Raw genomic sequence first — 19,996 nt, forward strand, 5'->3', positions numbered from 1 at the left:
AAGTACCATAAAATGTGCAATTAAATATATATGCCAGTAGTTTTCAAGTCTTTTCTTAGGCAATTAGATCCAAAAGCCCTTTTCTAAATATATAGAATAGCTAAAGATCCAATTACTTTGTGTTTCTTGTGACTCTTGTTTCTTCATCCTTGGATTAGATTTTTTGCTGTAGTTCATGCTTATACTCTTAGTCACTTAGTACTTAACCTCTTAAAACTGCCTCATGTGCATGTCCATTCTAAATGTTTATCTTCATCTTTTAGGCCCATCGCCACTTGTCAGTAGAGGAGAGCTAGGCTCTGCCCCTTGTAGCTGTGTGATTGTATGCATGTCACCTAATCTCTCTGAGCCTCAGTTTCCTTGTTTTAAAGCAGAAATAATAAAAGAACCTCTCATAGTATTGTAAGGATTAAATTTTTTAACGCTTAATTTTGCAAAGGTCACTTAGTAGCAATTAATAACCGGTAAATGATGTATGTGTACCGCTGTTGTAAACTCACAAGTTGACTGGGATTGTCTTCCATAATACGTTGCTCTTTTTTTCCATGATTGTGTCTTTGTCTCATATGTTCTGCTCTGATTTCTCCACTTTCTCTAGCCTTTTCCAGACTGATATACAACATTACCATTTCTGTTCTTTTATTTTTTTCTTCCTCTTACAGGGTTTCATAAAACAGTTCCTCTGAGGATTCTAGACAGGTAGGCTTTTTACAGTTGCTTTTTTGTTTTTTCAACTTTTTAACTGCTAAAGAGTATAATGTAGTAAAATGACTTGTCCAGAGTCACACAGCCTACTAGTGAACCTTGGCTAGAATACACAACTAATCAGAACCAGTTTAACTCTTCCCCCCACCACCATACTCATTCAAACATCTGCTCTTTATTTTCACAATGTGCTTTCTTTCTTAAAGACTCAGAAGTATTAACTTTCTGAAAGAAAAGATTATGAGTGCCATGTTGTTCTCTTAAAAATGTATTTGTGAAACTAAGTCAAGGTACTGGAAATTCTGTTTCAAGGTTTAAAAAAAGTATTTTGTGTTAGTTTTAGATACTTGAGTAAATGAACCATAAATGAAATAGGTAAGGTGCTCAATTGTAAGAAAAATTGTAAGACTAATTGTAAGACTAATTGAAGATTGTAGTATTTGAATTTTTTCCTGTTCTCTTTAAACAAAAAATGTATTTCTCCTCTACCAGGTAACTTGTTTATCATCATTCACTTTTTGGAGAAATGTATGCTTTTCTCAAGTTTATTCTTCAGATATATTTTAGAAGCATTTTTTTGTATACCCACTACCACCCCAAAAAGAAAAATCCTGTTTGGATTTTAATGGGGATTCTATTTAAGAGTAATTGCAAAGTCTTGCATCCATAATAAAATTAAAAATTCCATGCCTTGTCTAGATCCAAATGAGTACAGTTGAGATAGCATCAGATATCTATATACTATTGAAACTTAGTTTATATTTAATGAAAGAGAAGAGAAGTAGAATGAGAAGTCACTTAGCAAGCCTGTGGCAGAGTGGGATTTGAACTTACAAGCTGTTGATTTCTAGGCCTATTCCAGTGCCAGAGGTCACAGTGTCCTAATGGGTCTCTGCCCTAGCTTTTTCTCTTTTGCTCATGTTTGCAATGTGTTCTGCGAATCAGTGTCCTGTTAAATCCCTCTTTGATGTATGTCCCATTTATTAGTATTGATTTCAATACAATGGACAGTAAATCTATTTGACTACACAAAGGAAATAAGGTAGTAGGTGTAGGTTCAAAGCTTAAGGTCTCTGGTTATAGAACTTTATTCACATAACCTCATAATATCAAATGTTTAAAATTTTTTAAAACCTAAAAGGAAAAATGGGTATATTTTCTCATCCATTTTGATTACTAAAACCCTTAGGATAGTGTGCAAACAACCTCTTCATACTGAAAATTAGTTGATATTGTGGATCTGGAAAAAGCCTGGCAGCAGGTACATGAATGGGTTTGACACCTTAGAGATTACTTGAGAATCACATGTTTCTGCTGACAGAGTTTACAGGACTGTAAATTTAAATGTAGAATTTTTGTAGGCAGTATGCATTGACAAATATGCCTAACGGTAATACATCTAATACTGAGCGTCTTGGCACAGGTCAATAGTAATGCAGATATTGATAGCAGCAATGTAAGAGATGTTACTTCGTATTCTAGCTAAAAATCCATGTTATCCCCTTAATCATAATTACATTAATATTGACAGGCCCTTGACAATACCCACATTATTATTGATAGATTTCTGTCAATAACATGTTTTTAAATAAAATATATTCATTCATAATTTGCACCGTACTCAATAAGATCTCTGAAATACATCCTGAAAAATTCTTCCCTCTTTAGTGAGAAACAATCACTTGTTTTGGTTTTGTAATACAATATAGATGACAAAGTTTTATTTAGGGGAATGAAAAGCATAAAAGGAAAGCATGAATTATTTAAGGAGTAAGGTTATATATCGCTGGTCTTAGTAAATGACTTTCCTAGTTTGTTTTTTTCTGTGAAGGAAAAGCAGTATGACATGCCTAGTGATAAAATAACAGCAGAAGACCTTTTTAACAGTTGTTAGTACTAGATTATTTTGTCTTAAACATATTTATGTGCCAAGTTAATCATACTAATCTTATAGATGCTGCACTTTTAATCTGGTCTTGATTTTGCCTTAAGCATCATTTTCACATGTTCTTAACATAGTAGTGTCCTTCACTCACACTAGTATTATTCAGTGCCAATTATACTTTTTTAACTGGTTATTTTTATGTTTCTTTGCATGGCCATAAATGTTTCCCCCAGTTTAGCCTTTTAGAATCTTAAATTAGTATAGTTTGGGAACGGGATTGGTGAAGGAGAGGGTGATACAGGATTCTGTATTAAAAGAATGAGATTTCATGGCAGAAAAGGAAAAAGCAGTGCCTGTTTTTGGCATTCTGGAAAGATCCACTTGAATTAAATATAATGTTTCTTTTGATTAAAAACAATCACAACAACAATAAAACAGATTAGTTTGTATTTTTTTTTAACTATTCAAGTTGAAGCCTACTTTTGTGAAACTAGATGCTAATCTACAAGAACCAATAATATGGGGATTGTTAAAGCTCACATAAATTCTTGAAAGTAAGAAGAAATAGGCCAGTGGTTGGGTTTACTCTTCTGCCAGCCTATTTTGCTCTGGCTTGATTCTTTGCCTCCAGATACAAGCACAGACCACATTGATGGTGATTAACCAAGGATGCAGCTAATGTTGGAACCCATCTCCATGTCTTCCAGATAGATCATAGCCAGGTTTCATGGTTTGCACATTTCTGGAGTTTGCACAACCTGTTACCTTGCCTTAAATACCACTTTTCTCTTTTCTGGCCAGGGAATCATGTGATCCTTTGTCATATTTCCAGACTTCAAGATCCAGGCTTTGCTCAGAAATCAATGCCTAGTCGTGAATTCAGGAATAGCCTATTTCTTTAAAAGTGCTTGAATAAAAGGAGGTTAACTGATAATTAAATATTTGGATCGAATCCCTGGTACCTAAGAGAATGCCTGGCATTTGGTAAGTGCTCAATAAAAACTGGTTAAATTGAGTAGCCATTTGTCAGAGAATTAGGATTCATTGAAACACAAACTGCTTAACATATACTTAGAATAACTTTATGTGACTTAAAGGCATGTGTGGCATTTTTCTGTGCTTCACACCTATTGGGCAAGTATTATTGTACAGCAGTGGAGGGAAGCAGATTCCATAATCAGATTAATTGCTTCTGTTTCATCAGTTTCTTCAGTCTTTCTCAAACTACAGTAGTCTAGAATAACTACGCCTGCCAGAAAGGAGAGAGTGGGAAGGGGGGGGACCTGAATGTGGTTTGTTGTTGATGAACCAAGGTTGGATGCTCGTCTCGGACTGCCTGTACCATGCCCCACTCAGCAAATACCCTAGAGTCAGATGTTACCAGTATGCATTCCTAAGGTTTCTTTGCTTCCAAGTAACAGGCATGACCATGGTGATGGAGGTTCAGTGACCAAGCTGGTCATGCTGGGACCCATCCCCATTCTCATAGAATCCCCACTCCATCATCTCCTTTCAGATAAGATGCTGTTCCCCAGAACCATGTGTCTGCCCCTTCCCACCTGGGCCCCCGCACGTGAAGACATAATGGTGACATCATTTCACTGTGTAACTACCACAGTTACATTTTAATATCGTAGTCAATATTTCCAGGAAAAAAAAATTATTCTACCACAGGTTGATGGAGGCATTAGCATGAGTAACGATGAAGATTTCAGTCTTTTGAAATGATATTTGCTAAAGTCAACTCTGTCTTTTTCTTGTTATGCCCATCCCTGGCCAAAGCAGCAACAGTACAATAATAAGAATAGTGCTTTCCAGTTACCAAACCACTTTCAAAACAGTATCTGGTTTCATATCAACAACTTTGTGAGGTAGCTGTTATTTCCAATTTTTTGAAGAATCCAAGGCTAACAACTTTTTTAAGATTACATAGCAAGTAAGTGACAGAGCTGGAACTTGAGCTCAGGTATGCTTGATTTTAAATCCACTTCTTCCACGCTTGTCACAGTGGCCTGAATAGGAATGTAGAGCATAGGAGGGGTATTCCACTTTAACAAACTATAGTGTGTAATAATGGCCAGTGTCTGTTCTATGTTTACAACTAAAAGAAGTCACAAAAATGACTAAAATGATGGAAAATAAAACCTAAAACCAAAGATAGAGAAACAAATTATTCATCTGGAAGAGCAAAGGCTGAAGAACAGTTTAATAATAGTCTTTTAGTCTATTAAAGAATCTTGCATAGGAAGATTGAGCCCAGCTGTTCTTAATCTACATGTGGCCAGGCATGGGAAGAAAAAGAGGAATGAAAAAAAAAGTTAAACTGTAACAGAAGGAATAAGAAATAAATTTTTGATAATAAAGATTGTTAAATATTGGATTGGTTCAAAAGCGTGTTAAGTGTCCTTTTCTGGCAGCCTTTAAAAATTCCTGTCTTTACTAAATGTTCTTAAGTATGATGCCTCCAGAAATGAGTGATTTGGAATAGATGATTCCTCTGAGAAACGACTGCTGACCAGTTTCTCACTAAATACAAACAAGGAAGCTGAGAAAGAGATGGCTTCCCTCACCATCTAGTGCTCCTCGATACCCTCAAGCAGTATTCAAGTCAGTACAGTGATTAGCTACCAAGCTACTCATTCCATTACATACAGATGCAACAGACATTTATTGAGCAGCCCATCTTTGTGGTAAATTATATAAGATTAATAAGATATTCATCAGCCACAATCTGGAACTGATTGTGACTCTAATATTTAAAGACAAATAAATTGGCACAGCTGGCCCTCTAACATGAGCCATGTATTTCATCTGATCCTTACCTGAAAAAGAGCAATTCAGCCAGTCCAGTACTGGGGACGGGAAGAGAAAGAGGAGGGGACTGGTAGTGCTGGTCTTACATCAATGTTCAGTATGGTCAGAGCTATTCAAGGGTAATTTGACAATAAGAAAGCATCCCTCATCTTGCTGACCACAGGATGTGAAATCTGGGGAAGATAGAGATTTGTAGACACCACTGAACTAGAAGAGTAATATATACCATATTCCCACAATAGCATGAACCATGGGAGAATTTGCATGAGGAGAACTGAACTGGTATCAGTGTCATTTTGTAGAGGGCAGGTGCTTTGCGAAATAAGTAAGGTAAGGCACTTTCCCTTTACTAGCTTACAGGGAAGTTAGGGAAAGAAGAAGTATTTGCATGACTGAAATCACAGTGCAGATAGTTGAGGGTGGAAGTAAGTGGCAAAGACAAGTTTCTGTCAGAGTTAAAAATGGTGATAAGTTGGAGATAGTTATGAAGGTTTCATGGAGAATGTTGAAACAGAATTGGAATGTGAAGGGCAAATATTTGAGGGCAGTGGGAATAGTTAGTAGGGAAGGTAAGTGCTTTAGGTACATGAGAACAAGGCACAGAGTTAGAACTGAAGAATGGTCTGGGGGTTATACAGTTACAGAGGTGGGGAGACAGAATTGGGCTAGATTAGGTCTGAGAAGTTTGTACTTTATCCTAGAGGTATAGGATAACAGTGTATATTGTAACTGTCTACAACACTGTATCTTCCCCACATTTCATAATAATGAGGTTAGAAAGAGGTGATTTGGTAAATGTGGGCAAATCACTTCATAGCTTTTTGGTTTACTTACAAGGTTTTCAAAAATTATTTTAGTTTTTTTAATTACTTAAATGATATGTTAATTAGAGAAAATCTGTGAACAGCAGAAAAGGAGAAAAATAATTTTATTCATTGATATTTTCATTAACTTTGGAATTCTTTTTCTATTGAGATGTAAATTGTATATATTGGCTTTGAGAACCTTTAATACCATAGACTTCCTTTGTTGCCCCAGTTGTCCATTTACCTGCCTGCCTCCCTATAAGACCTTGGTCAGGCTCCTTGAGTGAGAACCAGGACAAGTTTTTGTCTCTGTATCCTCAGCACCTAGCTAGGATGTACTGTTGCTCATAGAGTTTGTAGACTCCGTTAATGGTCCCTAATCTCACAAGGACTACTTAACAAAAGAAAGGGAAAACCTGAGTCAGAGCAAGACTTGTAACAGCCTCTGTAGATACAGAGCTGAGAACAAACGAGAAATGAGTAAGAGGGCTGGCATGCAGCATTTAGCTCTATGGGTGATAGATATGCCAAAAAATTATGAAGTTTACTTTGAAATCGACTAGCTCGGTAATTCTCAGTATCACCAGGGAACTTGTTAGAAATGCAAATTCTTGGCTCCCTCTCCTGACCTACTGAATCAGAAACTCTGGAGATGAAGCACCCCAGTCTGACAAGTCCAAGTGATCATGGTAAACCCTCAAGTTTGAAAACCTCTAGGTAGATCAGAATAATAATAAGACTAGAGGAGTGTGATGTGAAGACCGCCCATAAAAAGGAAAAGCCCACTGATGCCTGTGACATCAGGGAACATAACCAGTGAAATGCCGTAGTGGCTGAAATAGGAAAACTAGGAGAAAAGGATTGTACTGTTAACAAAGAAGTTGAATGTGTTATAAATGGACAATACCTATCTATCTTACTTAGATTGCTGCCTCCCTCATCTTAGCCTTTATGTAGATAGATTTAAAATAGATTATATGAGAGAGACCTCACACTCAAAATCTCAACCTAAATTTTCTGTTCCATATCCACATAACTGCCTGCTGACCTTTTTAGCTATCTCATAGAAGCCTCAGCTCTCTAAAACTACATGTATTTATTATCTTTCCCTTCAAAACAGTATCTCTGCATGTTTCCTATTTCAGGGAACTGAACTGTCGTCCACTCAATTACTCAACTCAGTTATTCTTGGCTTATTTCTCACTAAATTGTGTCAACTCTACCACCTCATAGTTTTCAAAAGTACCTGTTTCTCAATGCTCACTGATACCTTTCTAGTTTAAACCATCGTATAACATCATCTTCACTGGTCTGTGTGCCTCCAGGCTTTCAGCTTTGAATCTGTTCTCAGCTGTGGCCAGAACAGGCTTTCTAAAATGCAAGCTTGATTAGTTCTTTGCTTAGAACTATTCAGCAGCTGCCCATTACCATCTTGATAAAATACAGCCTGCTCAACTTAGCTTTTAGGGCCTTTAGGGTCTGTCTCCTGCCTGCCTTCTGCTTGGAATAACATAGTTATCTTCCTTTACTGGGCTGACACTGCCTCTCCAATGGCTACTTAGATGTTACCTCTCTACAAAGACTTCTCTGACCTTCTGAGGTCTAATTGTAAGCATGAGGCCCTGAATTTCCCTTGAATATCACTTACCCCACCTTATCACAATTGCCTGGTTATCATTTTATATAGCACATTCTTAATTCTCCCAACACTATGATACAGTCTCCACAGGGGTTGAGACTGTGTCTGTTCTAATACTGTATCACTAGTTCCAGCAAATTAACTGGTAAATAGATGCACAGAAAAACATATTGAAATAAGTAGTAATCAACAGTTTGGATATGGTAGTTTAAAATAGTTTTAAAAGTTAAAGGAGGAGAATTTTTATTTTTTACCCTTCACTCAAGCTAGATTTTTATCCTGTTAATTAATCTATTCATCTGTATTTGTAGGATGTAGTCTGTGATCCAGGCATTGTGCTAGTTGCTAAGAGGGAACTGAGAGAAAGACTCAAAAATTCTTTGCAATAGGGCTTGTCCTCTAGTGGGGGAAATAAACAAAAAGTAGTTTATGTATAGTACCTAAAGTAGCAAAATGGTCTATGTATAATGCATAAAGGCCAAGAAAGAGGAAGAAGAGAGTGCTAAGGAAACAACCAGAAGAGGCAGCTTCACTCCAGTTTGGAGAGACAGGAAGATGAGATGCCTAAGCCAGTGCTTTTTCCAGTTAAAGAATAGGAACACACTGTCCCAAGTGAAGGGACAGGCAGAAAGTGTCCACAAGTGAACAAGAGAAGTCATAACTAGCAGTCAAAGCATTAGAAAAGAAAGCAAGCGTGGGGTAGATTTAGGGAGGCTTGTATTATCCAAGGACTGCAGTGTAGGAAATACATGGAAGGAGGCAAAAGGTAAGCTAGACCAATTGAAGTAATCCAGGGGAGAGATGGGGGCAGCCAGAATTTAGGAAAAGGCTTGCAGGAGATAAAGTAATGAGTGGATTAGAAAAATATTCTGGACAAAGAACAGACCCTGGAGATTGATTAGACGTGTAGAGAGAGAGGAGAAAAGGAGCATCGTCCTAACCCCCTTCTTTCTTTCCTGTAGCTCCTGGCTAGTATGAGGCAAGGATTTCACAGAAGAATTTGCAGCAAAAATCCCCACTGCCAGAGCAATAGGCTGTGAAGTCTTGAGGGAGCTGCAGGAAGGGGAAAAAGGTGAGATCACCCCGGAAGGCAGATGGCATATGTTGGTCAGAAGTATTCCTGTCATATATCTGGCGTGAGAGGAAAACAGCCCCAAACAACCTATTATTTAATAGTCATTTTTGTTACCTATGCTTGAACTTGTTAAGTATGTAGTCTTCTGTCACTGAGTCATCTAGGATCCAGGAGTAATTTTAAAATGTCCTCTTGAAAACTTTGTTGATTGTCAAAGTTATTCCCAATTTCAAGAAGTATAATTTTAATTTAGGATGCATTTTTCAGTCTTAACTTCTAACAAATTATATTAAACATCTTTTTAGTAAAACTCATTAAATAATAGAATTTGAAAGGACTTCAGATGTCATTTTGTCTCCTGCCCTTAGTTATATAAGTGAAGAAACCAAGGCAGAGATAAGGTGAAGTGACTTACACAAGATCACAATGGCTACCAGTTGGTGGCAGTGAGCTTCAGCAGGACCCCTGCCTCCCAATTAGTGGAAGAATGTCCTGTTCTTCCAGTTAGTGCACTGGACCCTTTGAAGGCCCAGAGATCAGGATCAAGATCCATGTATTCAAAGCCTATTTTAGAAACTAAATTTAAACAGATTTCTTGTGATAGTTTGGATCTGCCTGTTCATTAATAATATGTAAAATATCTAAACTGGTCTGTCCATTCTTTGACAACAGCAGCCGCTGGGTATTTTAATCACTTTGGCTTGCATATCATAGGCATTTAATAAATGTGTTTTGATTGAGTCAGTCATACCTAGCTAACCATTAATCAGCTTCTTCTATTTCATTTTAAAAGACTTTTGTCCCTTTAGCAACTATTTGTTTCCTTAGTGTTTTCATGATATGATCTTAGTATACATTTTTACATCATAGTTTTCTTTCTTAGAAAACTCTATGATGTGTGCTATTTTAGTAGCTTAGTAATGACATTTCTGCATTCATGTTGCTTTGTGCTAGTAATTATTTTCTTCAGAAGAATAAGTTCTTCTAACTTCCTTTACATATATAAAATATACTTAAGAAAGATAAAATGACTTGTTGAAAAATACACCTTTGAGTCAGTCAAAGTGCTGGAAGTTAAACTGAGATCTTGACTTACCATCCACTGCAGTGTCCCATAAAGTTCATTGTATGTATTAAGTTCATGTATTTCTCCATTAGTCATGTTATTATTCAGCCTCATCACTGTTAGCTTCAGGATTTTATTATCTCCGGGCTAAAATATCTGAACATGTTAGATTACTTAGAGGTAATTTGTAGAAATAGGATACCGCTTACTAAGACTTGTGTCTTCTTTGATGAGGAGGCCAAAAACAGGTCCTGGTAGAGGGTTGCAGGGGGTGGGGGGCAGAGAAAAAGAGGGAGGGAGGAGAGGGAAGAGAAGGAATTTCCTTTAAGACGTGGTTGTTTACTCTGCTGTTTTGACACTACTGAAGGCCCATCTAATATGTGTCCTGAGGCATTTATGTGTCACTGTTTTCCAAGTGAGTTGAGTATTACAGTAAGAGGGTATAACTGATGGTGCTCCCTAATTGTATCTTTTCCTAGAGATCTTCAAAGAAGATATGGCTTCCAGAGAAGACAAAACAAAGAGGACAAGCAGAGTACTGAGGATAAGTCAGTTGGATGCCCTTGAACTAAATAAGGCACTGGAACAGCTGGTTTGGTCCCAATTCACTCAGTGCTTCCATGGGTTTAAGCCTGGGCTGCTGGCCCATTTTGAACCAGAGGCAAAAGCGCTCTTGTGGCTTTTCTTGTGGAGATTCACCATCTACTCTAAAAATGCCACTGTGGGACAGTCAATTTTGAATATTCAGTACAAAAACGATTTCTCCCCGAACCTGAAATACCAGCCACCAAGTAAAAATCAAAAGCTCTGGTACGCTGTCTGTACAATTGGTGGGAAGTGGTTAGAAGAACGATGCTATGATTTGTTTCGAAACCACCGTTTAGCATCATTTGGGAAAGCCAAACAGTGTGTGCATTTTGTGATTGGACTTTTGAAATTAGGTGAGTTGATTAATTTCTTGATTTTCCTTCAAAGGGGCAAGTTTGCAACTTTGACAGAACGTCTCCTAGGCATTCGTTCTGTATATTGCAAGCCCCAAAACATACGTGAAATTGGCTTTGAGTATATGAATCGGGAACTTCTCTGGCATGGTTTTGCCGAGTTTCTGATTTTTCTCTTACCACTTATCAATATCCAGAAGTTGAAAGCCAAGTTATCTTCATGGTGTATCCCTCTGACTGGCATTCCTAATAGCGACAATGCATTAGTCACCAGCGGCAAACAGTGTGCTCTGTGCGGAGAGTGGCCCACCATGCCCCATTCCATAGGATGTGAGCACGTCTTCTGTTATTACTGTGTTAAGAGTAGTTTCTTATTTGACATGTACTTTACTTGTCCCAAGTGTGGCACAGAGGTACACAGTCTACAGCCACTGAAGTCGGGAATTGAGATGTCAGAAGTGAATGCTCTTTAGAAACTAAAATTATTTTCTCTAAGAAACAGTATTACATTCAAGTTCTTAATATTACTCATCCTAAGATTACCATTTAGGTGTCTTTTATGAGGGCACATACTTCTCAGCCACTATCTTCTTTTCCTTTCCAGGTGTGACTAATTCTAATCTCTGGAAACCACATGATTCTAAATATATTATATAAATGATAATTATTTTTTTAAGTCATTGCTTCCAGTTTTTAATATCAAGAATTGTAAGACAGATTTTGTCAGATGACTACTAAGAATGCTTCTTTATTTTGCTATTTCCAGGAAAGAGGTTAGACTCTTAAAAAAAAAAAGATTCTGGAGACTCTAGGATGAGTGTGTATTTATTTTCAGTGATGTTATAACATCATAATCTGAGGGTGATAATACCCTATTGTTTTAAACCTTAAGATCTGATGCCCAGTTGTAATATTCAGCTTTTCTCCGAAGCCAATTTTTAAGAGGCTTGAAGTTGGCTTCATTCACAGGCAAAATGAGGGTCACTGGAATCTCAAGACTTACATGTTCTACCGATCCCACTGGAATGAGAACTTCTTTCCTAAACAGTTTCAGCAAAGTCCAGGAGCTCACTGTCTTTGATGCACCTGGGATTATGTGCATATTCCTGAGCCAGGATGGAAAAATACTACTTCTGATAACACAAATGTGGGTGACACACACTTACATGTACCACCTGAACCTAAAATCAAGGAGTGGGTGGTTCACCACAGGAAACGGAGGTGCTATTGCAAGAGTGGTGGACACCGAGCAGGTAAAAACAATAGATCCCTACGTGAGTCTACATTTGCCTTTATAGCAAAAATTAACATGCAGTCTATAATTCTACCAGTGATCTAGTTTGATAAGGACATAAATAACTAAATGCTTATCTTAGATTACAGATTTAAAAGGATTGAATAAAAACAAATACTGTTATACCTACATTTTTGTTATGGTGTCATTTGATAGCAGAATAAATTCTGAGTAGGTGCCCATATTGTTAAAACTGTAACATGAAAACACAGTTCTTTACCTATATGCTAATAGAGTTGTCAGTATTATGGGGGCTTAATGGCTTTTCACAGTCACTAAAGACACTTAATACAAGACCTTTTTTTAATGTTTAATTTTTAGTTAATGTCTACCACACCACTAAGCGATTACCCCCAGGAGATCAGAGTCTGTTTTGCTCAGCACCAAATAACCAAAGCCTGCATCTTCAATCGAGTGCACCAATAGAGACATTTATTAGCTGAGCAACTAAACATAAACATCACAGAGTGGGTTCTGCAGAAACAGGTGTTGCGGGGTTTGAAGTGCAAGATACTCATTCTGAGTCCACACCTATGAAAAGAAATGAAGAAGCAGGAAGAGGCAGAAGAAAGAGAAATGTAATGAGAACTGTAATGTAGGTCTGACAGCCTCAGCCAACCCTGAGGGGTGCTCTGGGGCTAGTGTCTGTTATGTCTTGGATTGGTCCCAAATTGTCAGGCCTTTTTCCCCACAGCTCTTATTCACTGTATGTGGACTGCTCCAGGAAGGGGTGTCCTGGAACATGACATCTCTGGGCCGCTGAGCCAGACCTTGCAGGACCTAACAGCTGGAGGCAGTCTGCTGACCCTGCTTCCCACCTCTGGGCAACATGTCCTTCCTTGAAGGAGGAGCTAAGTGGCTATCTGTGTGCCACACGTAATACCATTATTTTTATTTATAGTTTCCTATTTTTGTTTCTTTTACTTGTAAGGATACTTGGCACACAAGGTGCTCATGCAGGTAGCGTTCAACCTATAACCCCTGGGTTTATGACTGGCTGTGCACTAAGTGCTGCCTCTGGAGGTCTGCCTAACTGCAGAGCCCCAGGCCTGCTGGCCACATTGCTGACAGTCCCAGACTCCATTATGTGCCTGCCTGCCTGTGCGCTGCCAGAAGACTTGTTTTAACACTGGAGCTTCTGTTCCCACTCCCCAGTGGTCTCAGGGCTCGAGGTTCAGGATAAATGGGGTTATATTTAGCTACCTGATATGTTTCTACTTCAGCCTCAAAAACCTAACCATCAGCTATGAGCGTCTCCCCTTGGGAAAATAAAAACTTTTACAGTAACATTTTTTTTCTCTCCCATCAGATTTGCTACTTGTGTAGTTAGCATATCCAGTGGTTTCAGTGATCATATCTAAAATACTAACAGCAATCAAAGCTAACACAAGGCATGTCCTGCTCCCTGGTCCCAACCCCTGTGCCTTCAGTACTCAATGACTGGGTTTTGGAAAAGCTTCTTTAATTTCTCTAAGATTCAGTGTGATCAACATATGAAGTGCACGTTCAGTAATGTCTACCTTAGGACTGTAATGGGAATTAAATAACTTACTGTAACCCTGGGGGAAAAATATGTTCCCAGCTGGGGCAGATTACCTTTGGAGCCAAAATCAGTCAAAAGGAGAAATAAAGTGGGAGAGATCCATTTATTGCTTATAAGCAGTCATCCACTTCTGCTCACCTGTATCTCTCGCAACCTGGCTGCAAAAAAGGGGCTCCACCAAACCTCTCTGGTCCAGATATGCCCTTGCTCCCTCTTGTAAATCACCTATTGATATGGAGATGGCTACTTCTCTCCACCCCTTGGAAACACATATTTATATGGAGATACACCAAGGCCAGGTGAGAGATTCTGGAAATATTGCAATTTTACCCACACCTACTCTTTGAAAAATTATTTAATTAAGCCCCTACAGATATTCTTCGGTACTCAGACATACATTCATGAATAAAACAAAACCCCTGTTCTCATGGAGTTTACATTCTTGGATGGGTAATAGACAACAAATGTGAAAGAAAATTTCGATGTCAGTACTCTGAAGTAAACAAAACAGGCTAAGGGAATGGAGAGAGACAAAGGATGCTGTCTTAAATTGGATACTCATGGAAGACTTCTCTGAGGAACTGAAATTTTAAAAGGAATCTGAATGGAATGAGGGAGAAAGCCAAGCAGAGAAGGAGTGCCAGGAGAAGGAAGTGGCCAAGCTGAGGTGGAAGTCCATTGCCTAGTGAAGGAATGGCAAGAAGAGTGAGAAACAGGAGAGGTAGGGAATGAGCAAGTGAGCTGAGGTGGCCAGGGCCAGGCCATGCAGGGCATGGTGAAAAAATACCTAGGTTTATTCCAAGAATGAGGAAGTCAGCAGAAGATTTTTAGCAGAGAGGTAACATCAAGTTTACATTTTTAAAGGTTCACTATGACAAATGTGTGGAGAGGTATGAGTAAAAGCAAGAAAACCAGGTCAAAGCTTATAGCAAATAATCTTTGGTGTCAGCCATGATTGTTATTTCTGTTAGTTTGTGGTACATTAACAGTATCACTGTCTGAAATGGTCAGGAACCTGGAAGTAAACAAAACCCTAGGAAACCAAAATAGACTTCCACAGATTCCATGCTCCAAAGCTCTTCACATGAGGTAGTTTCTTGAGTCAACATTTAGAGGTAGCTTATTGGAATAGAATTCTAATGAACTTTCAACAACAGACTAAAAATAACAGGTAAGAGGGAGGGAGTAAACTGGTAAAAGCAAGCTTTTTTTAATATATAATAGGAATGTTTATAATAAATAATAGAAAATACAGTATCAATGAAAAAAATTCTTTTAATACTATAATCTGGTAACATTTAGAATGGGACACTAAATATTTAGTGAAAAATATGTTTTTAAAAAAATGACAGAATCAATAAAGCTACCTTTTGTTCTGTATGATTTGCTTAAGAAGGCAGGGACATTAGTATTGCTCTCTTTGAGGAAGACTTCAAAATAATGTTGGCACTCACCTGCAAAAACTTGATTAATTTGGAACATTTTACTTTTAACAAAAAGCTATTTTCCTAACACCACTCAATAAATGTTACTGAATTAAGAAGAGATATTTTCAATAACAGAACAATTTTAAACATACTTTTTGGCCAAAGCCAGTTGGCCATATTGTCTGTAGAACTGATACTCCATGGTTCTCTGCTGCAAATTTAATATGCAGTGTATACATCTCTATTCTTAACCAAAGCAAGTTAGCAAGTACTTCACTTGTATCTCTGGGATTTTTTTTCCTTCAAAAGAGTACATAACTCATGAAACAAAGCAAAATATGCCTTCAAATTTCCTGGTAGTCTCTTATTTCTCTCAATATTTTCAGGAAAAAGCTTATGTCATTTTTTTAAAAAGTAAACACCATTTTATACAATGGCCTTCGTGGAATATTGCCTTGAGTTGTCTTCTGGCAGTTAAAACAAGCCAAAAAAATGTTAAACCAAGTTACTCCTGGTTTGGATTGACAGGTAATCCAAAAGCACAGAATTCAATAAGTAGTTCACTTTCCTTCTCATTAACAGTAGAGTAACTTTTTCTCCTTAACAGACTCAACCATGCCTTTGCTGAAATCCCAGAGCCAATGAAACTTGAGTAAAGCTAATTTTAAAATCAGATGGGTATGGATATGTTTATATCCATTGACCCTGAGAACATATATCAAGGAAATATCAGTACAGTTGGCTCTTGAACAGCACAGGTTTGAACTGCATAGGTCCACTTATATGCAGGTTTTTTCAGTAAATATATTGGAAAAATCTTTGGACATTTGTGACAATTTAAAAAAACATCTCATCTAGCTTACTTTATTGTGAGAATGCAGTATATAATGAATATACAAAATGTGTTAATTGACTTTAGGTTAGTGGTAAAGCTTCTGGTCAACAGTAGGCTGTTAGTAAGTTTTGGGGAGTGAAAAGTTATCTGTCGATTTTCATCTGTGTGGGGTTTGGCATCCCTAACTGTTCTTCCTCTTCCCTCTGCCCCCATTTTTCAAGGGCCAACTGTATTTGGATATAGATTTATTGAAGTGATATTCAGTTTAGCACTATTCACAATAAAGAAAGATGTTAGACACCATAAATGCTCAATAGTAAGGGAATAAATTAAACAGTATAACTATTTAATTGACCCAAACATTGTATAAATGCCATGGAAAATAATTTTATGCAAAAATTTATATTAATTTTACATAAAAACATACTTACAATGTAATACTAAAATGAAGGAAGATATTAAGTAATATCTCAACTATAAAAGACACAGCTTACAATAAATAAATGTCTTTGTAACTCAACTTTGATTTATACTATTCTATATTTCCCAAATTTTCTACAGTGAGCATATAATACTTTTTAATTAAACCAGAACGAGTTATTTATTTAAAATCTTGTGGCCAAATTTGTTTCAGTTAAATTCAGAGGTAAAATGTCTGCACAAGACTGCAGTTGGTAAGCAATAAGCAGATTTTAAACTTTAAAAAAAAAGTGTCTGCACAGCTAGTAAACAAGTTTTTTAAATATGTGTATTTAGGAGATATAAGATCCTAAAAAACCCTAGAGTACCCATTTTCAAATTATGGTAAGTAAAGCCTGCCTTTCTGGCCAACTGCAACTGTTGAAAAAGTCTGAATTATTTCATACTTTTTGATTAAATATTAAATATGCCTTCATATAGTATACATATATATATATTTTTAAACCACTTAGAAGTATGTAGGCAACAAAAGGTAAAAAGTTCTCACTTCATTTTCCTAAAGTACTTGTATAATCTTTGTAAATAAATGGACAGTATTTGTGTAAATATAATTTAGTCAAAGTATCTAAACTTAATATACCAGATCAAAACAGTTGACATGAATACTTTAATATTAGTTCACCTAAGCCTACGGGATGACCATATTTCCTCAACTAAGAATCAAGACAGGGTCTAGTCCAGGATTTTGTATTCCTTCCAGATGTGGACACAAAAATGCTGACATTTCAAAAGTACTTTTATGGTTCAGTTGCCAATAAGATATAATGCAAACTTGAACTTCAGCTAAGACTTTTTCTAAATAGTCACAATTCAGAATTAACGGAGCCAGGGGCTGCTCGGTTCTGAGAAGTCTCCAGGACAGTTCCCTGGTAAACACATCTCACTAAGCATTCAGAAAATAGCATCCTCTCTTGACAGCCTCTACTTTTAAATCCACACCAATGTGTAAGAGTGCCCTTTTAGTCAACAAAATTATAAGGTACTACAGTATGGTTAATTGCTTTAAAAATGCTTACCTCCATATCAAATACAAAAGGCAAATGAATTATGTGAAAGCAATGACCCTCCATCTAATACTGTGTGTGATGTTCCTCAGTTTCAACAAGATAATTCTTAAACAGCAAGGTAGACTTTGAATTCGGTGAGGACAGAAACTGTTTGTCCCTCTTTTTTGGTGACACTACAGCCCCAGTGACTGATGCAGTACAGATGCTCAGTATGTGGTTGAAGAAGGCAAGAGTTTGGAGTTTGATCATGAAGCTCCTCACATTATTGAGCAGAACAACTGATGGTATTATTTGGGGAAGATTTCTACATGCTTTTCTGTAACAGTGTAGAGGAGCCAGCACCCCAAGTTTGTCTTTGTAATTTATCTTAGGAATGCCATTTTTAATTTAAAATGTTCTGTGGGATTGTTGCTTTGAGGGAAAAAACTGTAGGAATTCAGGAGCACAATAAGAGAATAACTTTTCTTTGAAAATACACACAATTTTGAAGCTGTCAATTTCAGCTATGTCTCTTTAAACACTTTTTCTTCTAGAATCCAACAGTGAAGATGAGATATTTTTTTAAATTCCATTATAAAAGTAATAGGCCTGTTTTGGTGTTTTGTAAGCAGATAATATTCTGCTAGGGACTGTCTTTGCAGTAATACATTGCTCTGAAGTCTGAATTCTATTATTTTACATCTACAGCAGCTTAAAGTGTATTTTTTATAAACAGCAAACTTCACCTCATAAAAATTCATTACATAAGGGCATAAACAAGTGCTTTTCCTTCTAGTCATTGGCAGTAAGTAATTCATCAGTTTTCCACAGAAAACCAATTTCATTGCAGATGTTCTGTAATTTCCAATCTCCCTGAATTGTGGAACCATATCACACAATCGCAATGCAAGGAATGTAAGGATTTTCTTTTTAAGGTCTCTGCTTAGTCTGTTTAATAGGATTGAATATCATTTGCTGTCTCATCAGTTTTATTTTTAAAAATTAAGTACTCAGTCTCCTAGTCTTTCCTGCATGTGTTGATTCCATATATGGATGGATAGCTGGTAGAAAATTCGAAATCCATAGATTACTTGATGTTTGAAAACAAAAACATTCATTCCTTTTCCTGAAGTAAAATTAGAAATATTAAAAGAAAAAAATGTTTTTCCAAGTCTAAATCCTTTTTCCTCAATATTTACTTTCCCTCTTTCAACCCCACAGCAATGCAGATTGTAGTGGGCTGTGGAAAAATGAGGAAATGTCCACTTTTCTATCAACATTGCAACTACTGGGAGTATCCTTGTGAAAATTCTACTGTCAATACTTGAGTTAAGTTTTGTCCAGTGTTTCAAAGATGACAATGGGAAGTGAACATTCAACTATAAAATATGGAGTTAAGAAAGAAATTTCTTCTTAACTGCAGATTCAGTGATGGTCTAAGGCCATATATGATAAATGAAAATTTCTCAGAAATTATCACAGGAAAACAGTTAAATGTCTCCTAAAAGCCTTAGGAAATAGGAGTCTGTTTTTTTTAAAAACACCTTAGTCTTGGGATTGAAAGCCTGAATCAAAAGCATGATAATTAAATTTACTAATAACACAAAGTTATGAAGTATTGCAAGGGTGAAGTAACAGATTTCAAGACAACCAATTAGATTCTGAAGCTGCTCCTTATTTACCCCCTCTGCTTTCCATTGTAGCTCTGGTTACCCACACATTTCCTTTAATGAGTTACATGAGGACGGCCCATGGACTTGTCTCAGCAGGACCATTCTTATGCGGACAAGTGAGTGTGTTTTGAGAAATATAAATATCTGCCCATGAGCCTGTCTTGGTGCCTGGAATCTGGGTTGTAGTATGTCTATAAGGGCAGAGCATTATCTCTTTTATGCTGAATTACATGAAATGTGATGCCCCCTAGTGGGTTTCCTGCTGGCAACAGGCAGAGACTAGAGGAAGCCAGAAAAATGGGCAAGTTGGGCCCTGAACATACACCCATCAACTATGGGATCACCAATTAAAACCTGTCTCCTCAACCCCTGCACCTCCTGATTATTGCATGTTACCTCTTTTTACTTACTGTTCTTCAAGTACATTGTAAACTGGCTTCTCCTTTATACAAACTGAAATTTAAAGTCATAGAAATGATTAAGCAAAGCGTTCCTCTCCATTCAATTCAGACAAGTGATTATTGAAGACTTTCTTTAGTATATTGAGTACTACAAATTCAACGATAAGTAAGAGATCAGAGTCTCCCAATGGGAGAAAATGATGAGAGTAAATAGACAAAGTGCTTGGAGAACATCAAGAAGTGAGTAATTTATTCCATCAGGGACCTGTAGAAGGTCCCTGTCTCCAGGAAAGGGGACATTTAAGTTCTGAATTGATAGGTATGTAGGATACCTTCAGGTGAAACAAAGAAGGGACATGGAAATAAGAAAAAAAAATACTCTTGAGATTTAATATGTGAGCCCTTATCATCCAAGGTCAGATGAAT

General features: G+C 37.1%; 1 protein-coding gene across 10 annotated transcripts in view; it reads left to right on the forward strand.

Moving 5' to 3' along the window:
• Window positions 1-19,996, forward strand: part of PEX2 (peroxisomal biogenesis factor 2) — a 32,458-nt gene that overhangs the window by 3,186 nt on the left and 9,276 nt on the right. For 3 of the 10 annotated variants that reach the window (XM_036887477.2, XM_036887478.2, XM_057497958.1), the window contains exons 2-4: window positions 8,812-8,956; window positions 10,470-10,931; window positions 19,200-19,285. In XM_036887477.2, the coding sequence (XP_036743372.2) occupies window positions 8,944-8,956; window positions 10,470-10,931; window positions 19,200-19,285 (561 nt within the window). In that variant the 5' untranslated portion in view covers window positions 8,812-8,943. The other 7 variants (XM_036887474.2, XM_057497957.1, XM_036887479.2 and 4 more) reach the window with 6 other exon arrangements.

This window comes from Manis pentadactyla, chromosome 3 (assembly GCF_030020395.1).
Source record: "Manis pentadactyla isolate mManPen7 chromosome 3, mManPen7.hap1, whole genome shotgun sequence".
Taxonomy (NCBI): Eukaryota; Metazoa; Chordata; class Mammalia; order Pholidota; family Manidae; genus Manis; species Manis pentadactyla.